Genomic DNA, 20,356 nt, shown 5'->3' with positions numbered 1-20,356 from the left:
TATGGCGAGGTGGCTCTAATTGCATTTTCTAAACTCCCTGCTGGTTTTAACTTCATTACAGTATCTATTCTAGGCAACTCCTGAGAAAATATGCCCATCTCCTGTCTTGTCAAGTTATGTTGAGACCCATTTGAATTTGATAATGAAAGGTCCCTTACAGGTTTTAGCAAAATAATTTTTAAAGTAGGCTTCAAAGTTTTCTCTATCTTCTGTGTGTATCCATGTTAAAGGTCAAAGTATTGCGATCAGTACCATTTTGGGAATATTTTTGCCCTTCATCACCTTTTTCTGGAACATATGTTATTCACTTATTCTGTTACTAATTTTGTAGAGCTGTTTTGGCTGATTCTCCTTAAATATTGATGCAGATTCCGTTTTGTTGCCTTTAATAGTATTGACATTCTTAATTTCCTTGTTTAATTTCACATGAGGATTATGAAGAATGTTTGTGTCATCTTTTAGTGAAAAAGAAGCTCCTGTCAGACTCTGTCGATATACAGTAGATTTGCCGCTCTGCGGCCACAGCTACTGCTTCCTGTCATGCTCTCACTCCCTATCTATCTATCTATCTATTTATCTATCACTATATCTATTTCGTGAACAGGTGTAAAAAGGCACGAGCAGCCGCCCTCACCGCCCTTTCCCGGAGACTGAAACTTGCTGCGCTCGGAGAGCATTCAGCTGGAAATTGTGTGTCAGGCTGGTCATGGCTTCCTCAGCGGCGGGCAGCTGGCGGGTTTAGAAGGGCTGGAGCCGTGCCTGAGCGCTGCCACCGCTGCACGGAGCCAATAGATTTTAGCAGTCTCCTCCATTTCTGCTCCTGGCACAGAAGCCTCAGTTTTTATCATTGTACTGTCAAGAGGTTGGTGGGAAGAATTATGAAGCTTCCATGGCTCATGTTGGTCAGAGACCTGATTTCAAATGGGGTGTACCTAGATGAGAACTACAAGTCGCAGGAAAACTTCAGGGCACTTGGAAGCTTTTACTTTCTTCATGAGTCTTTGAAGAATGTGTATCAGTATGACTTCAAAACAAAAAAATACTGAAAAGTCACAGGCAAAGAGAGCTACTCGGACATGTTAGAAAGCACTGAAATGCTGGAGAAAGAGAAATTCCCTCAAGAATTTTTTCTAGAGAGCAAATCATCTAGAAAAGGCTTTATTCGAACACGATGGTGTATTACTGACTGTGCCTTTGACTTGGTGAACATTCACCTTTTCCATGATGCTTCTAAATTAATTGCATGGGAATCCAGCCCGTCCAGTTACTCAGGGATGCGGCAGAAGGCTCTAAGTTATGTTTTAAATACTGTGGTATTACAGATCATCAATTTGAGAAGGTTCCCTACTTTGTTTTTGGAGATTCTAATGTTCGACTGGATTTAAAGTTAGTGGTAGAGACACTTTGTGCAAAAACTACAATGCAAACTGTTCATGCGACAGACAGCTACATGGTAGAAAAATAAATTGATATTCCGAGAATTGGAAAATGATCGCAAGGTCGTGCTACAAATAGAAAATAAATTATTTGATTATTTTAATCAAGAAGTTTTTAGAGATAACAATAGCACTGTGCTTTTAGAATTTGACAAGGAGTTATCAGTCTTTAAAGACAGATTGTATGAACTGGACATCACGTTTCTTCCCAGCTGTCCGTACAGTGAAGACAGCAGTCAGGGAAAGCAATACATGAATACAAGATGTCCATCGTGGTGCGATCGAATACTGATGTCACAATCTGCTAAAGAACTTCTTTTAAAGTCTGAAAATGATGGAAGGATAGTGATTTATGACAGCGCTTGACCAAATATCTGCATGGTGGACCACAAGCCTGTCTTCCTGTCCTTCTGAATAGCCGCTTGGGCAGATAAAGCTAATGCACATGTGCACAATTGTTGTATCGTGCAGTGATGTTGTGGGAAAACATGCCAACCCAGTAAAAAGATCTACAGAGAGACCACTCTGTGAGGGTGACCACCTGCAGTATAGCATCCTCCTCGATCGCTGAGCTGCGTGGTCCTCGCAGCTAACATTTTTAGATTATGGATCATCTACTTGGCTTCATCTTCCCAACAAGGCTCACATATGCGAGGGCTTTTGAAAATGATTTGATGCAGAATTGCCACATAATCTCTGGTATTAAACTGAATGTGTAGCCACTCAGACAGTAGAGTAGGAGTGGGGAAGATGCGGAGGAGAATCAGGCATAGTGTAGGGTCATTATGTACTTTATGTTAACACTGCCACCTACTGGCCTTGTTGTGCATTGCTGTTACTGTTGTTATTTCATTCATAGTGAAAGAGGAGAAGTTGCTATTCGTTAGTCACGCTATGCGAAAACAGTGATCGCTAGCGCTGCTACATCTATAGGGTGGGAGGTGCGGAATGAGAAAATGTGGAACCCACACAGCAGGTATCCTTGTTTTGTGGATCCGTGATTTGCTGTCTGCAAAACTGGTATGGTCATGTGCATGAGGAGTAGTGATACATTTATCTTGCAGACTGATGCAGTGGTTTGCTATTGAGAGGAGCAAAGAGAGAGAACAAACATATTAACGGGCCTAGATATGACAGAGCTTTAGTAGAATTAACCTCTTCATTCTTCCATTGAACTGCATTGACAGCACATGATATGGCTACCTCTCAGGATTGAAGTGGTATTGGCGGTAAATCTTGGGTCGGGTCAGTTCTAAATAGTAGGTATATGGATATACATTATATTGAGACTGAATTAATGAATACAAAAGGAACATATAGATTGAAATGTGAGGTTTAATCATGTAAATCGTTCATCACGAGTCAATTTAAGAATTTTTTTATACCGGACAAATTGAAGATACAGTTGTATAAATTAACATTACAAAGACAATATTTTCATTGTAAAGTAATATTAACTTGATGAAAGGACATACAGAATGTGTTGCACATTGAATTCAGTTGAGAGAGACCTCCACCAGATGATGCTGTTACAATTTACAGACGTTTCAGGCCTTCTGCCCATCTGGGCCGATGCAGGGCTGGAAGTTACAGACACATTCTGTGAAGATTTTGATTTTGACTGTTTTGTGAGTCTTTGTTTGAGGACAGTAAAGCTCTACAGACTTTACAACGATGGAACTTCTCACTGGCATGCAGCAACTGCACTTGCCTTCAACCCATTCGAAGTTATCGTCATACCTGAAAAACAAAATAATGAGCTATAGCTACACTGTATGTCTTTGGATAGACACATACATGATATGCACATATTCTATATCAGAGGCAAGAACATTGGGTTCATAAGTTTTGCTAGGTATATACTATAGGTCCATAGATATTAGAAAGCAGGAGACAGTATATCTCCTTATGGAGAGTGAGCAGTCTTATAGGCCAGGCAATGATCCTCTAGAATTCTGGGAAGACGGTATGCAAATGATCTCTTAGCAAGATCTGCCTCTAATGCCACCAGATGTACAGTAGCTATCCTATAAGTCAGGGATGCCCTAACCTGCGGCCCTCCAGCTGTTGCAAAACTGCAACTCCCAGCATGCCCGGAAAACCTACAGCTATCATCCTACAGCAAGGCATGGTGGGAGCTGTAGTTGTACAACAGCTGGTGGGCTGCAGGTTGAGCATCCCTGATATAAATCAAGGTTTGACCTTTTGAACAGGCCTTGAGACATGATTTGGATACCAATTGCTTCATTATTATTTAAGTCATGTCCCAAGGCCTGTTTAAAAGGCTGAACATTGATTTATAAGATAGCAACCTTGCATCTGGTGGCATCAGAGGCAGAGCTGTCTAAAAGTTCATTTGTATACCCTCTTAACAGAAATCAGGGCATGCTTTTTCTGGAGTGTGTTTAGCTACCAAGGCTTTTTGAGGATATGAACATACAGTATCATCCTTTTCAACTTCGATGTATGACCAAATCATACTGTTTAGTACTTTTATACCATTTTCCATGAGAGGTTACACAACCATTAGGCTAGAATTAGAGGGCTGCAGATGTCTGATGGCCAATTAAATCTATTGCAAATAGAATCCATGGTGCATTCAGTTATGGTGGACCACCAGCTCAGAGTGCCCTGCTATTTCCCAACAATCCAGCAGACCACAGATAGCTAATGTGTATGCATTCAGGGACTGTTCTTTATAGAGGTATGTGACCCATAAGATGAGCTTTTATCCCCAATATTCGTAGAGAGTAGACACTTTTGACGGATGCAATACAGTCTTCTCATACCCTAATAGTTGTTGGTTACCTCATATTTTGCTCAATATGTGTAAGTGTGAATAGAAACACATTGTTGTCCTTTGTTCTTACCATGATTCAGATTCACAAAGCCCCTGACATTTGGTCAGTGGCACTTCACCGGAACAGTCATCCTTGGTAATATTATGCTTGTATTCATGAGCGCTGCATTTAGATGCTAGAGGCAATGCAAAAAGTTTAGTTTAGTACAACGTAGTCCTAAGGAATATAAATTCTCCCTATGATTATGTAATTACTATTTCTCACAAGGAGTTTCTACTAAGTTGTATTGGTCAAATGATGAAACACTTTTTTTAGTCTTGCACTCAAATCCATAGATAAGACTTGCAATTGATACCTTGATAAGCAATCTGCTATTTGTTTGAGATCCATTTTAACAGAGTGTAATGTTATTGTGCTATTCTACTGGGCATCCACAACTTGGGCCTCAGAGCCGACATTGCAAGTCTAGGACTCTATAACTAGTGGAGCTCACTAGTGTGAAAGTTTATCTAAAATAGTAAAATCCATAAATAATATTTGTAGAAGGCTCTCTATAGACATGCAATGTCATAGGGTTATTCTGGGACATGCTTACCGCTCCCATGTCCCTCACAAAAGTCCACTTCCAGTTAGCCTACTTTGTCTCTGCTTCAGTATCTCTTGCTCAAGTGTTGGTTCCCATTACAGTCCAAATAGGGATGCTGCTGTGGTCTACAGCATTTGAGCAAGCAAACCAAAATAGAGACTTGAGACAAAGTGAATTAATTTGAAATTGACTTTTATGAAGGGAGTTAGGACAACATGGGAGCGGTGAGCATGTTCCTTGAGAGCAGTAAGTCTGGGACATTGACAAAACCTGATTTACTGTATGTGCCCTGTCTCATGACTGGTACTCTATTGCTTCATAATAAAGAACCATCTGTGAGCTGGTGTTTGGCCCTTGCTGTGAAGATATAGCATTGTTATAATCCCACTATAATCTAGCATAATGGACACAACTTTATTGAAATTGGAGGAATACAGAGTGTTATTACTCAACATAATCAGTATACTTTATGCTAAACTGTGTTTCAGCACAATTCAAAACTTATATAGAACCATAATGTGGCCATGAGCATGAGGAGTAAATATTAGAACATGGGTTTCTAGGGGATCTTGGTGATATAAAGTAAATGTATACTCAACCAAGGCTTCTAGTGAATCTGAATGACTAATTAGTCATTCAATTGGACCTCATGTTGTAGGTTTTGTTTCTACCGTTTTTTTTCTTCATTTTTTATATACCTGTTAGGCACAGGGTGTAGCTGGGTAGATTAGTTGGCAGCTCACCCCATTATATATAAATAAAATTGCCAGGAAGACATTTGTCTATAACCTCCTGCATAGTGTTAGTACAGGGTAGCACAACCTTGGCATTATAATACACTATACATACAGTAGGAGATTCAAGACTTGTGAAAAGAAAACCTTGTCTCCTGAGACTATTAGTTACAAATCTGAGAAATGTGCAAGGAGCATTTTGTACTGTGCAGTTTTGTCATGTTTAGCAAATGGTGTGTTACAGTGAGGTTTAGTTTCTTCATATCTCAAGTTTATGCCTCTCATTAATAGAAACAAAATTAGTCTTGCAGACCTATAGCCCTACCATGTTGAGAATGGTGGATTTCTATGCTTAGAAACCTAATATATTACTGGGTTTGTTATGTACAATATATGGCTGTGAAGAAACCAGTAATGTATAATGTATTATCTTTTTAAGCATAGAAAACCACTATTCTCAACATGGTAGGGCTATAGCCTGGACATAAGTGTTCTGCCTTCTCAGGTTAAAATCCCACGAAAGACTGTAGCCAGTATTTGGGAACCAAGAGACGGGCTGCTTGAAGAGGACCGGGTCAGCCTACTGACTGGAGACCAATGGGGATGGTCCTCCTCTCTTCCTCAGCCCCTGCATACACAGTGTGCGACTTACCAAACCCAATTTTACTCCTCTAATTATACCAGTATTATTTCTGTCTTGTATAACTTGGTTCCTACTCCATATGCTTGATATTCAATACATATGAGCTGAGTCTCTCTCTATTAATGGACTGTAACTGCTGTCACCCCCAATCCTTCCTGTGTAACAAGATGTTTATATGCTTATGTGGACGGTACCGAATTACACCACTGTTGGTGTTATGTTACACTGTATATTTTCTTAAGAGTAAAATAAAATACTTTTAAAATAAAAAAATTAAAATAAATCCCACGATAGACTTGTAAAAAATGTTTTCAGCTACTTTTCTCTACCTATTTAACCCATAATAAAATTAGATAGAAATTAAAATCTTATGTGTAGGGTGAAATGGCCTTATAAAGTAATGCTATATTTACTAGACTGTAAGTATTGTATATGATATCATGTTTTGACACCGCTCTAGGATAAATGTTACTTCTCTCCTGAGCCTTGAGCCAGTGTCACAGATATGAGAAGCATTATGCATCTTCTGCTTCCTCCCTTACCATGCTTGATGTCTAGCCCTGTCAGTTAGGGGAGGGGTAATGTGCAGAGCAGATAGGCATTAAAAAAGTAGTATTTCAAGGACTCAGTCCAGCCCACTGGTGCTCCAACTTGCTCATTTGAATATAAATGAAACTCTACCAGACAGTATACCTGGTTTAATAGAGTTAATCATGCTGACAGAGGCTCTTTAAGGAACTAGGTTGGAGAGGGGATCAAGGAGCAGGCAGCTGGTCTGCCTCCATGCAGAACTCCCCCACCCCCCACCAAAAGTTGCCATAGTTGATTGGTAGTCTGTAGTTATAAAAGTGTTTTAGTTGCAACTGCTGCCCACTCCATAAGTGATTGTCCTAGGCAATGGATCTCAGGTGTATAGGGTAAAATATGGGCATACAGAGGCTCACCTAAATATTTTCAAAGAACTAGCACAGAAATGCAGATTTCATAATAAATCAGTATCAGAGAATTCAGAGGACCCATAGCAGTGCCATGGATGGGATCCCAGCGTCTTGTTGAATGTAAAGTAAATGGTAATAAATGTTTTTTGCAGCGATAGGTCATCAATATCAAAATGGTGGGGGTCCAACACCCTGACATTCAGCTGTCTGAAGACTAGGCGTCGGTCCGTGTGAGCGCTACTTCCTGTTCATTGCACTGCGTGTCATCTCGGAATTCCCGTACTAATGACGAGTACTCGCTCAATTCACTTGAATGGAGTGAGTCCTTGTAATTACTCTACACCACTGCTCCACAGGAGACGATGCATAGTGTAATGACTAGTGTAAAGGCCTTCTCATCAAACAACTGATCAGTGGGGGTTTCGGACCCCCGGCAATCAGATATTGATGAGCTTTACTGAGGATAGGTCTTCAATATAAATCACTGCACAACCCCTTTAATTCTAAAAGCAACATAGGTTATTGAACAAGTGAAAGGATGTTTAGTATTGTCATATATCAGATATCCTATACAAAGAACCCACATAAACACATTAACACTGACATGGGAAAGGATTTTAGTGAACTGCAAACTAAGCGGTAGAAACCAGTATCAGGCAGCTGCTGCCAAGGCCAATAAGATAATGGGTTGCATCAAACAAGGCATTGATGCCCGTGATGAAAACATAGTCCTGCCACTTTACAAATCACTAGTCAGACCACACATGGAGTATTGTGTACAGTCCTGGGCTCCTGTGAACAAGGCAGACATAGCAGAGCTGGAGAGGGTTCAGAGGAGGGAAACTAAAGTAATAACTGGAATGGGGCAACTACAGTACCCATAAAGATTATCAAAATTAGGGTTATTCACGTTAGAAAATAGACAACTAAGGGGCGATCTAATTACTATTTATAATTATATCAGGGGTCAGTACAGAGATCTTTCCCATCATCTATTTATCCCCAGGACTGTGCCTGTGATGAGGGGACATCCTCTGCGTCTGGAGGAAAGAAGATTTGTACACAAACATAGAATAGGATTCTTCACGGTAAGAGCAGCGAGACTATGGAACTCTCTGCCTGAGGAGGAGGTGATGGTGAGTACAATAAAGGAATTCAAGAGGGGCCTGGATGTATTTCTGGAGCGTAATAATATTACAGGCTATAGCTACTAGAGAGGGGTCGTTGATCCAGGGAGTTATTCTGATTGCCTGAATGGAGTCGGGAAGGAAATTTTTAGCGAGGAAAATTGGCTTCTGCCTAACATTTTTTTTTCTTTCCTCTGGATCAACTTGCAGGATAACAGGCCGAACTAGATGGACAGATGTCTTTTTTTCAGCCTTATAAACTATGTTACTATGTTACTATAAAGGTTTTGAAAGCAGGAAGCCACTACCTTTTTTCTACATATAAAAGGAGCAATGTTCCTGTGCTGAGTCGGTCCCCTTAGACTTGAGGCCCCACGGGTGCTATGGCTATGGTTAGCCCTGTCATTTAGAATAATGTTAAAAGTTGAGGAATTCTACTAGAAAATTATTGACTATAAAAATCCAAGTCTGACACTGACGCCCAAATAATGAATTTACTTTTACTTTTACAATTTTATAGTGAATTTTGTCTCGTTTGCATAATGGAAAAGGTTTAAATATACATTTTGTAAATTTTACAGAAGTCAATACTAAAGAGTACTCACGAGTTTCAGTTGTTGTAGGAAGATCATGAGCTTTAGGAGAAAAAAAAAGTTTTTTTTAAGGTTAGTGTGTGAATTGTATTATCCAGTCCACAGTATGGATTCAATCAACATATTTTTTCTTTGAGGAGAATATTACCATAGAGGTTGCCTTGAGGGGCCACCTTTTGTGACCAAGTGACAGAAAATTAGCCCCTAGATGACTAAATATTGTAGCTGTCATACAGTATCCCAGAAACTGAACGTAGTTTAAAAGCACCAGCAAATAAGCTGCCCCGAGAAATTACAAATTCTTACTTCACTTAGGGGTTTTCCAGGAGTGCAATATACATGGCCTATTCTCAAGATAGGTCATCGATATCTTATTAGTGGGGGTCCAACTCCTGGCCCCCGCCAATCAGCTGTCTGAAGAGTGAGCACCATGGCCTCCTGGCAGCTTTGCATAGCATACATTGTATAGCAGCTGTGTGTGATATTGCAGCCCAGGTTCATTTACTTGAATGGGACTGAGTTGAGTTGCAAACAGGCTACGCGACCACTGATTGTGAAGTCAGCCTGATGTGTAGCCCTGTCAGTCAAGGGGTGGCGGGCGTGTGCAGAGCATCGGGCGGTGTTACATAATGCTCAGAATATTCAGCCCTTCCTCTGAGTGCTCGAAATGCTCATTTGCATATAAATGAAAGCGCTGATATCTCTGCAGCTGTTTAGCATACATACAAAAGAAAGGTATAGTTTTACTCCGCATGATGAACCCTACCAGGCAGTGTGTCTGGTGAAATAGGGTTGATCCTGGTGACAGAGCCGCTTTAAGGATGAAGCATAGTCAAGCTTACATTCTAGGCTGTAGATACTCTGGAAGGCCTTAGTGCAGGCAATTCTTTGGAGCATTATTTTTGAGCAAGTTGTAGACTTCTTTAGAAGATAACAATGAAATTGTATCCTCAAAGTACAGTAATAGCAAAACCGTAAATGGCCAGTCTTCATAGTATTTATCATATACAGATAATATTAAGAGGCAGATTTTCTTACCAGTTGGGGGTGACCTAGTGGATGATGTAGTTATGTTAGAAGGCGTAGAGGTAGACATTGTGGTGGGAGTAAAGGTTGTTGTAGATGTTGTGGTTTTGGTAGTAGTGGGGATAATAGTTGTTATTGTGCTTGTTGAAGTGTGAGGGATAGGTGTTGTGCTCGGAGGAATAGAGATGGTAGTTGGGGTAGTGGAATTTGTTGTGGTTGATAGGGTTGTAATTGAAATAGTTGTTGGTGTAGTAGTTGGCTCTGCAAGATAAAATAAGAACATAATTATGTAACATGAATTGTTCTTTTAAAGGGGTTGTGCCACTAATAACGTTCTCCAGGGGTCTGGAAGTGTCGGTAAACTGCCTGATGAGAATGGAGCGATGTGTCCTGCTCTACATTCACAGCTCACAGCAATTCCAGACCCTCGTGATCTCTGGGAGACCCCAATGGTTAGACTCCCAGTGATCAAACACTTACCCTCTGTATAGTGGTCAGAGGATAATTGTTATCAGTGGCATAACCCCTGTAAGTGCCAAAAATTGACAAGTCAGTGTAAAGTATCCCACATTTTCCTGTTGTTTCTAAGGCCTCATGCACACAATCATGTTTTTCCTCTAAATGCTTCTTTACAAAATATCTGTCTCTAAAGAGTTTGTCTGAGTTATATAAAAGCTTGGGCAACCCCTGTAAATTGCCTTAAATAACAAATGAATATATACTCACTGGTTTTCTCCTCTGCTTCTTCCTGCGCTGTATTCCGGATCTCAGCGCTGCTTTGTTTTTCTGGCTGCAGTGGTGACATTCTCTTCACACAGGTCACTGCTGCAGCCAATCACTGCCCTCAGCAGAGATGTCCTGTGCACTGCTGAGACCAGCTTTTGGCTGCAGCGGTGACCTGTGCCGGGATTGTCACCACCGCAGATGATGTCAGCAGGTGCAGCACTCGGAACAGTGGAGATAACAGTATCCATGTATTTGTTATTTTAGGCAGTTTACAGGGGTTGCCCAAGTTTTTACATAACTCGGGCAACCCTTTAATCTTGTCTAAGGCCACTTTCACACAGTCAGTGTTTGATCAGCGATTATGAGCCTAAACCAGAAGTGGATCCTACTTGGAGATAAGCTATAATGGTGTTCTGTGTTTCTGACCCACATCCAGTTTGGCTCACAATCACTGATCACTGAATGTGTGAAATCGGCCTCTGCAAATAGAAAGTAAGCATGAAGACTGAAAAATAGCAATTTTAAACAGCAGTGGGGCTAATTTCCTAAATTAGCAATTTTGCTTCTTTCCATGAATTCACGCCCCTTTGTTGTCATCTTGCCAGTAGTTGTAGATTGGGCTGTCACTCTGACAACCCAACTCTGTTCTGTGACGCCACTGAAACATTCCTTGTCAGTAAAAACCGCTATTCTCACTGCTTGTTTTAAATCCTGTGTTACCAAGTAGATAATTTACTTCCGATTTCCGGCAGTTACTATAAAAACCTTTGACAACATTGATGGCACATTCTGCAGCAGATGCACTGAAAAGACATGATCTGTGTGTTTTTTTTATTTTTTATCCCTGTTATCACTGATTGCATTGCATACAGTGAACACACAGATCATATGTTCTCTACCGACATTTTACAAGGCTCGAGTCTTCATAGGACACAAATATATTCTGTGCCGATCCTAAGTATCTGCTCTTGAACCGTCCCTAAAAAATGTATGTACCTGTATGTACGCAGAAGCTGCGTCTAAAGCTAAGCGAGGGGGAATTTGTGCAAAATTGTCACTAAACAGGTCGATGCATTGATTCAACGTAGTGCCTTTTCTGATTTTCATACAGCTTTACGGCTATGTAGTTAACTTGGAGTTATTACAATTTAATGCATACAATTCAATTTTCCAACTGTTGAATTCTCCTTTCATTTGCAAAGATTTTTTACTTGGGAAATAATTGTCTTCCTGATGAAAACTACTCTTACGGAACCTTCATATATATGATTTTATGTTTGTGTCACTCTATAAAAATGTACATATAATTTTTTTTTTACCTAAGGTCTTTGTTCTCGGCGGGGTTGTAGTGATGGCACATGGTACACATATGCACATTTAGGCCAACACAATGCACAGGAGAACTAGAGGATTAAGCCACCTTGGGTGAACAGTTTATGTATGAAAGGCCAAAGGGTGAAGCTACCGTATGTTTTCATTGTACCACCCTGTCTTGACAGTACGACCACGCGTCGCAATCGTGATGTGGATGCGACACGACCTCGATGCTGTTGAGTACTGCATGGCCTTACGAGCTGCAGCAGGTGGTATAACCTTGGGAGTTTGTGCTTGGCAGTTTTGTAGAATAATATATAGGAGATGCAGTAAAGTTTGCTGGATATCACTCACTTTTGACCCACTCCTGTTCTGATAACAATAACAGCATTGACAAGACCATGGTGCGTCATACAACCGCAGTAAAAAAAGAACTAAAAAATGCGAATTGTGTTTTATTTTCAAGTCTCATTTTGTATGCCTTTCTTTGCACAGTCAGTGTTTAGTCATTGATTTCCATCAGTGATTGTGACCCAAAACCATTTGCGAGTCTAAAACACAGAACAAGTGCACATTTTTCCATTATACTTTATCTCTTTCAAGACTCCATTCCTGGTGTTGGGCTCATTCCTGTCGTGCCCGTATTGTGGACTGCAAACAGCAATACACGAGCATCAGCCGTGTGAATTGTGAATTGATTTGAATAGATCTGCGAGCTACAAAATACAGCAAAAAATAGGACATGTCCCATATTTTGCAGAGCGGCGGAACTGATCGGAAGCCCATGGAAACGCTTAGAAGCCCTTCCGTGGGTTTTCAGATCAGCACCACAAAAGATAGGACATTTGCTATCTTTTGCCGTATTTTACGATGACCCATTCAAGTCAATTGGTCTGTACCACAGCATGGAGTTCACACAGCCAGTACCTGTTTGCGGTCCGCAGCGCAGGGACGGCGACCATATGGTCGGTTGAGTTAACCCTCTGGCTCACAATCACTGATCGAAATCACTAACCAAACACTGACCAAAAACGTGTGAAAGCGGCCTTACCTGGCAACTGTTTGTCATTTACAGAATCCCTGCACTTACTGAAAGACGACATCAACTCGGAGGCATTAAAATCAAAGGCAGTTTCAGTCTTGCGGAGGGAGTGAAGTCTGCACAGGTATAATGGAAAGATTTGCACATGTTCTGTGTTTTTAGCTGCACCTGGTTTTGACTCACAGTCACTGATGGAAAACCCTGATCAAACCCTGATCTAAGAACGCTCCGTCCTGATACCTGCCAAGGTTCTGCCGATCACCTGATGAAAGCGCAAACACTCAATTCATCGGGTGAAAGTATTTCTGTTGTGGACACCAAAAGCATTGTTTGTAGGCACCAGACCATGCTGGGTAAACGATCTGCTGCACAAAATGAATGTGTATGGGGACGAGCGATCGCTCCAGCAATTGTTTGTCTCCACACAGCAGAGGTGAATGCCACATGTAAATGCAGCTTTCACCTCCGGTAATGAGTAAGCCGTGAACGGGAATGAATGGTTAGTTCCCAATACTTCCTGTGGTCATTGTTCCCATCAGTAGTGCTTATCTGTGCAAAAAACAATCATTTTGATTTCTCTCCTTTACCGAATCCCAATCACAGTGATTGAAGCATTGTACCACACTGGATCAAAACCTGTAATGCCCCGTTATCATAGCGCTATATAGTCTCTGTACACTGCTACACAGGCTTTGTTGGGTGAATGTATCATCTTTTTACACCAAAAAATGTGCGCCAATGTAACTGTTGGTTCTCAGTGGCCAAACTGATGTAACAACGTGTGGGCCAGAAAATTGGTGCACCTTAGACCAGGAATCTACTCTGGCTCCCTAACTGGCACAGATTTTTTTTGTGGTTTACGGGACTCCCAACAATGTGCAAAAATTATTACTTCTAAATAATTTGGGTATTCTTCCTAATCATTAGGGAGTAATGTGTACCAAATTACATCTGACCACACATATTCAAGCAAATTAAGTACTGTATATGAATAAAAGGACGTATAATCTGCCAAATAATTGAGCAAAACAAAACAGCAAAAAGATCCACACAGCAACTCACCTAAATGAACAGTTGTTGATGAGTGTTGATGGGAAGGAGAAACCGAACTAGCTGATGATAATGGTGTTTTAATATGAATAGTTGTACTGAATAAAGGTGTGGGTGATGATGGTGAGTGCATAGTGGTAGATGAAGTTGTTCGGGATGTAGAGGGGGTCTGGGTGGTAACTGTGCTAGTAGTGATAGGAGTTTTGGTTAAAGGTGTAGGAGATGAAAAAGTTGAATGTGTAGTAATGGTAGTAGGAGTTACAGGTGTTGGTGTTGAGTGAGGAGTGCTCTTTGTTGTGAAGGATGTAGAGGGGGTCTGGGTGGTAACTGTGCTAGAAGTACTTGGAGTTTTTATTATAGGTGTAGGAGATGTAGAAGTTGAATGTGTAGTAATGGTAGTAGGAGTTGAAGGTATTGTTGATGTTGAATGAGTAGTGCTTTTTGCTGTGGAGGATGTAGAGGGGGTGTGGGTGGTAAATGTGCTAGTAGTGCTTGGAGTTTTCGTTAAAGGTGTAGGAGATGTAGAAGTTACATGTGTAGTAATGGTAGGAGTTACAGGTATTGGCGGAGTTGAGTGAGTAGTGCTCTTTGTTGTGAAGGATGTAGAGGGGGTGTGGGTGGTAACTGTGCTTCTAGTGCTTGGAGTTTTGGTTGTAGGTGTATGAGATGTAGAAGTTAAATGTGTAGTAAGAATTACAGGTATTGTTGTTGAGTGAGTAGTGCTTTTTGTTGTGGAGGATGTAGAGGGGGTGTGGGTGGTAACTGTGCTAGTAGTGCTTGGAGTTTTCGTTGTAGGTGTAGGAGATGTAGAAGTTGAATGTGTAGTAATGGTAGTAGGAGTTACAGTTATTGGTGGTGTTGAGTGAGTAGTGCTCTTTGTTGTGATGGATGTAGAGGGGGGGTGGGTGGTAACTGTGCTAGTAGTGCTTGGAGTTTTTGTTGTAGGTGTAGATGTAGAAGTTGATTGTGTAGTAATGGTAGTAGGAGTTGTAGGTATTGTTGATGTTGAATGAGTAGTGCTTTTTGTTGTGGAGGGTGTAGAGGGGGTGTGGGTGGTAACTGTGCTAGTAGTGCTTGGAGTTTTTGTTATAGGTGTAGGAGATGTAGAAGTTGAATGTGTAGTAATGGTAGGAGTTATAGGTATTGGTGGAGTTGAGTGAGTAGTGCTCTTTGTTGTGATGGATGTAGAGGGGGTGTGGGTGGTAACTGTTCTAGTAGTGCTTGGAGTTTTGGTTGTAGGTGTAGGAGATGTAGAAGTTGAATGTGTAGTAATGGTAGTAGGAGTTACAATTATTGGTGGTGTTAAGTGAGTAGTGCTCTTTGTTGTAGAGGGGGTGTGGGTGGTAACTGTGCTAGTAGTGCTTGGAGTTTTCGTTGTAGATGTAGAAGTTGATTGTGTAGTAATGGTAGTAGGAGTTACAGGTATTGTTGAGTGAGTAGTGCTTTTTGTTGTGGAGGGTGTAGAGGGGGTGTGGGTGGTAACTGTGCTAGTAGTGCTTGGAGTTTTGGTTGTAGGTGTAGGAAATGTAGAAGTTGAATGTGTAGTAATGGTAGTAGGAGTTACAGGTATTGTTGGTGTTGAGTGAGTAGTGCTCTTTGTTGTGAAGGATGTAGAGGGGGTGTGGGTGGTAACTGTGCTAGTAGTGCTCGGAGTTTTGGTTGTAGGTATAGGAGATGTAGAAGTTGAATGTGTAGTAATGGTAGTACGAGTTGTAGGTATTGTTGTTGAGTGAGTAGTGCTTTTTGTTGTGGAGGGTGTAGAGGGGGTGTGGGTGGTAACTGTGCTAGTAGTGCTTGGAGTTTTTGTTGTAGGTGTAGGAGATGTAGAAGATGACTGTGTAGTAATGGTAGGAGTTAAAGGTATTGGTGGAGTTGAGTGAGTAGTGCTCTTTGTTGTGATGGATGTAGAGGGGGTGTGGGTGGTAACTGTTCTAGTAGTGCTTGGAGTTTTGGTTGTAGGTGTAGGAGATGTAGAAGTTGAATGTGTAGTAATGGTAGTAGGAGTTACAATTATTGGTGGTGTTAAGTGAGTAGTGCTCTTTGTTGTAGAGGGGGTGTGGGTGGTAAGTGTGCTAGTAGTGCTTGGAGTTTTCGTTGTAGGTGTAGATGTAGAAGTTGATTGTGTAGTAATGGTAGTAGGAGTTACAGGTATTGTTGAGTGAGTAGTGCTTTTTGTTGTGGAGGGTGTAGAGGGGGTGTGGGTGGTAACTGTGCTAGTAGTGCTTGGAGTTTTGATTGTAGGTGTAGATGTAGAAGTTGATTGTGTAGTAATGGTAGTAGGGGTTGTAGGTATTGTTGATGTTGAATGAGTAGTGCTTTTTGTTGTGGAGGGTGTAGAGGGGGTGTGGGTGGTAACTGTGCTAGTAGTGCTTGGAGTTTTTGTTGTAGGTGTAGGAGATGTAGAAGTTAAATGTGTAGTAATGGTAGGAGTTACAGGTATTGGTGGAGTTGAATGAGTAGTGCTCTTTGTTGTGATGGATGTAGAGGGGGTGTGGGTGGTAGCTGTGCTAGTAGTGCTTGGAGTTATTGTTATAGGTGTAGATGTAGAAGTTGATTGTGAAGTAATGGTAGTAGGGGTTGTAGGTATTGTTGATGTTGAATGAGTAGTGCTTTTTGTTGTGGAGGGAGTAGAGGGGGTGTGGGTGGTAACTGTGCTAGTAGTGCTTGGAGTTTTCGTTGTAGGTGTAGATGTAGAAGTTGATTGTGTAGTAATGGTAGTAGGAGTTACAGGTATTGTTGTTGAGTGAGTAGTGCTTTTTGTTGTGGAGGGTGTAGAGGGGGTGTGGGTGGTAACTGTGCTAGTAGTGCTTGGAGTTTTGGTTGTAGGTGTAGGAGATGTAGAAGTTGAATGTGTAGTAATGGTAGGAGTTACAGGTATTGGTGGTGTTGAGTGAGTAGTGCTTTTTGTTGTGGAGGATGTAGAGGGCGTGTGGGTGGTCACTGTGCTAGTAGTGCTTGGAGTTTTCGTTGTAGGTGTAGGTGTAGAAGTTGATTGTGTAGTAATGGTAGTAGGAGTTACAGGTATTGTTGTTGAGTGAGTAGTGCTTTTTGTTGTGGAGGGTGTAGAGGGGGTGTGGGTGGTAACTGTGCTAGTAGTGCTTGGAGTTTTGGTTGTAGGTGTAGGAGATGTAGAAGTTGAATGTGTAGTAATGGTAGGAGTTACAGGTATTGGTGGTGTTGAGTGAGTAGTGCTTTTTGTTTTGATGGATGTAGAGGGGGTGTGGGTGGTAACTGTGCTAGTAGTGCTTGGAGTTTTGGTTGTAGGTGTAGATGTAGAAGTTGATTGTGTAGTAATGGTAGTAGGAGTTGTAGGTATTGTTGATGTTGAATGAGTAGTGCTTTTTGTTGTGGAGGGTGTAGAGGGGGTGTGGGTGGTAACTGTGCTAGTAGTGCTTGGAGTTTTTGTTGTAGGTGTAGGAGATGTAGAAGTTGAATGTGTAGTAATGGTAGGAGTTACAGGTATTGGTGGAGTTGAATGAGTAGTGCTCTTTGTTGTGATGGATGTAGAGGGGGTGTGGGTGGTAACTGTGCTAGTAGTGCTTGGAGTTTTTGTTATAGGTGTAGATGTAGAAGTTGATTGTGTAGTAATGGTAGTAGGAGTTGTAGGTATTGTTGATGTTGAATGAGTAGTGCTTTTTGTTGTGGAGGGTGTAGAGGGGGTGTGGGTGGTAACTGTGCTAGTAGTGCTTGGAGTTTTCGTTGTAGGTGTAGATGTAGAAGTTGATTGTGTAGTAATGGTAGTAGGAGTTACAGGTATTGTTGTTGAGTGAGTAGTGCTTTTTGTTGTGGAGGGTGTAGAGGGGGTGTGGGTGGTAACTGTGCTAGTAGTGCTTGGAGTTTTGGTTGTAGGTGTAGGAGATGTAGAAGTTGATGGTGTAGTAATGGTAGGAGTTATAGGTATTGGTGGAGTTGAGTGAGTAGTGCTTTTTGTTGTGGAGGATGTAGAGGGGGTGTGGGTGGTAACTGTGCTAGTTGTGCTTGAAGTTTTGGTTGTAGGTGTAGGAGATGTAGAAGTTGAATGTGTAGTAATGGTAGGAGTTACAGGTATTGGTGGTGTTGAGTGAGTAGTGCTTTTTGTTGTGGAGGATGTAGAGGGCGTGTGGGTGGTCACTGTGCTAGTAGTGCTTGGAGTTTTCGTTGTAGGTGTAGATGTAGAAGTTGATTGTGTTGTAATGGTAGTAGGAGTTACAGGTATTGTTGTTGAGTGAGTAGTGCTTTTTGTTGTGGAGGGTGTAGAGGGGGTGTGGGTGGTAACTGTGCTAGTAGTGCTTGGAGTTTTGGTTGTAGGTGTAGGAGATGTAGAAGTTGAATGTGTAGTAATGGTAGTAGGAGTTGCAGGTATTGTTGGTGTTGAGTGAGTAGTGCTCTTTGTTGTGAAGGATGTAGAGGGGGTGTGGGTGGTAACTGTGCTAGTAGTGCTTGGAGTTTTTGTTGTAGGTGTAGGAGATGTAGTAGTTGACTGTGTAGTAATGGTAGGAGTTAAAGGTATTGGTGGAGTTGAGTGAGTAGTGCTCTTTGTTGTGATGGATGTAGAGGGGGTGTGGGTGGTAACTGTTATAGTAGTGCTTGGAGTTTTGGTTGTAGGTGTAGGAGATGTAGAAGTTGAATGTGTAGTAATGGTAGTAGGAGTTACAATTATTGGTGGTGTTAAGTGAGTAGTGCTCTTTGTTGTAGAGGGGGTGTGGGTGGTAAGTGTGCTAGTAGTTCTTGGAGTTTTCGTTGTAGGTGTAGATGTAGAAGTTGATTGTGTAGTAATGGTAGTAGGAGTTACAGGTATTGTTGAGTGAGTAGTGCTTTTTGTTGTGGAGGGTGTAGAGGGGGTGTGGGTGGTAACTGTGCTAGTAGTGCTGGGAGTTTTGGTTGTAGGTGTAGGAGATGTAGAAGTTGAATGTGTAGTAATGGTAGGAGTTACAGGTATTGGTGGAGTTGAGTGAGTAGTGCTCATTGTTGTGATGGATTTAGAGGGGGTGTGGGTGGTAACTGTGCTAGTAGTGCTTGGAGATTTGGTTGTAGGTGTAGGAGATGTAGAAGTTGAATGTGTAGTAATGGTAGTAGGAGTTTCAGGTATTGGTGGTGTTGAGTGAGTAGTGCTTTTTGTTTTGATGGATGTAGAGGGGGTGTGAGTGGTAACTGTGCTAGTAGTGCTTGGAGTTTTGGTTGTAGGTGTAGATGTAGAAGTTGATTGTGTAGTAATGGTAGTAGGAGTTGTAGGTATTGTTAATGTTGAATGAGTAGTGCTTTTTGTTGTGGAGGGTGTAGAGGGGGTGTGGGTGGTAACTGTGCTAGTAGTGCTTGGAGTTTTTGTTATAGGTGTAGATGTAGAAGTTGATTGTGTAGTAATGGTAGTAGGAGTTGTAGATATTGTTGATGTTGAATGAGTAGTGCTTTTTGTTGTGGAGGGTGTAGAGGGGGTGTGGGTGGTAACTGTGCTAGTAGTGCTTGGAGTTTTCGTTGTAGGTGTAGATGTAGAAGTTGATTGTGTAGTAATGGTAGTAGGAGTTACAGGTATTGTTGTTGAGTGAGTAGTGCTTTTTGTTGTGGAGGGTGTAGAGGGGGTGTGGGTGGTAACTGTGCTAGTAGTGCTTGGAGTTTTGGTTGTAGGTGTAGGAGATGTAGAAGTTGAATGTGTAGTAATGGTAGGAGTTACAGGTATTGGTGGTGTTGAGTGAGTAGTGCTTTTTGTTGTGGAGGATGTAGAGGGCGTGTGGGTGGTCACTGTGCTAGTAGTGCTTGGAGTTTTCGTTGTAGGTGTAGATGTAGAAGTTGATTGTGTAGTAATGGTAGTAGGAGTTACAGGTATTGTTGTTGAGTGAGTAGTGCTTTTTGTTGTGGAGGGTGTAGAGGGGGTGTGGGTGGTAACTGTGCTAGTAGTGCTTGGAGTTTTGGTTGTAGGTGTAGGAGATGTAGAAGTTGAATGTGTAGTAATGGTAGGAGGTACAGGTATTGGTGGTGTTGAGTGAGTAGTGCTTTTTGTTTTGATGGATGTAGAGGGGGTGTGGGTGGTAACTGTGCTAGTAGTGCTTGGAGTTTTGGTTGTAGGTGTAGATGTAGAAGTTGATTGTGTAGTAATGGTAGTAGGAGTTGTAGGTATTGTTGATGTTGAATGAGTAGTGCTTTTTGTTGTGGAGGGTGTAGAGGGGGTGTGGGTGGTAACTGTGCTAGTAGTGCTTGGAGTTTTTGTTGTAGGTGTAGGAGATGTAGAAGTTGAATGTGTAGTAATGGTAGGAGTTACAGGTATTGGTGGAGTTGAATGAGTAGTGCTCTTTGTTGTGATGGATGTAGAGGGGGTGTGGGTGGTAACTGTGCTAGTAGTGCTTGGAGTTTTTGTTATAGGTGTAGA

The 20,356-nt window shown here is 41.6% G+C and overlaps 1 protein-coding gene and 1 pseudogene across 1 annotated transcript in view; one reads left to right on the top strand and one right to left on the bottom strand.

The window, feature by feature from the left end:
* Positions 1-878: 878 nt before the first annotated feature.
* On the top strand, positions 879-1,850 carry LOC122920035 (annotated as a pseudogene).
* Positions 1,851-2,983: 1,133 nt separating this feature from the next.
* LOC122920034 (mucin-6-like) overlaps positions 2,984-20,356 on the bottom strand; it is a 119,535-nt gene continuing 102,162 nt past the window's right edge. Inside the window, exons 32-35 of the mRNA XM_044269243.1 lie at positions 9,897-10,145; positions 8,871-8,900; positions 4,307-4,412; positions 2,984-3,176 (exon numbers count right to left, since the gene is read on the bottom strand). Coding sequence (XP_044125178.1) covers positions 2,984-3,176; positions 4,307-4,412; positions 8,871-8,900; positions 9,897-10,145 — 578 coding nt within the window. The remainder of the gene's footprint in view (positions 3,177-4,306; positions 4,413-8,870; positions 8,901-9,896; positions 10,146-20,356) is intronic.

This window comes from Bufo gargarizans, chromosome 10, assembly GCF_014858855.1.
Source record: "Bufo gargarizans isolate SCDJY-AF-19 chromosome 10, ASM1485885v1, whole genome shotgun sequence".
Classification (NCBI taxonomy): domain Eukaryota; kingdom Metazoa; phylum Chordata; class Amphibia; order Anura; family Bufonidae; genus Bufo; species Bufo gargarizans.
Note: the sequence above shows the minus strand (reverse complement) of the source record. Positions and strands in the feature narration are given on the sequence as shown.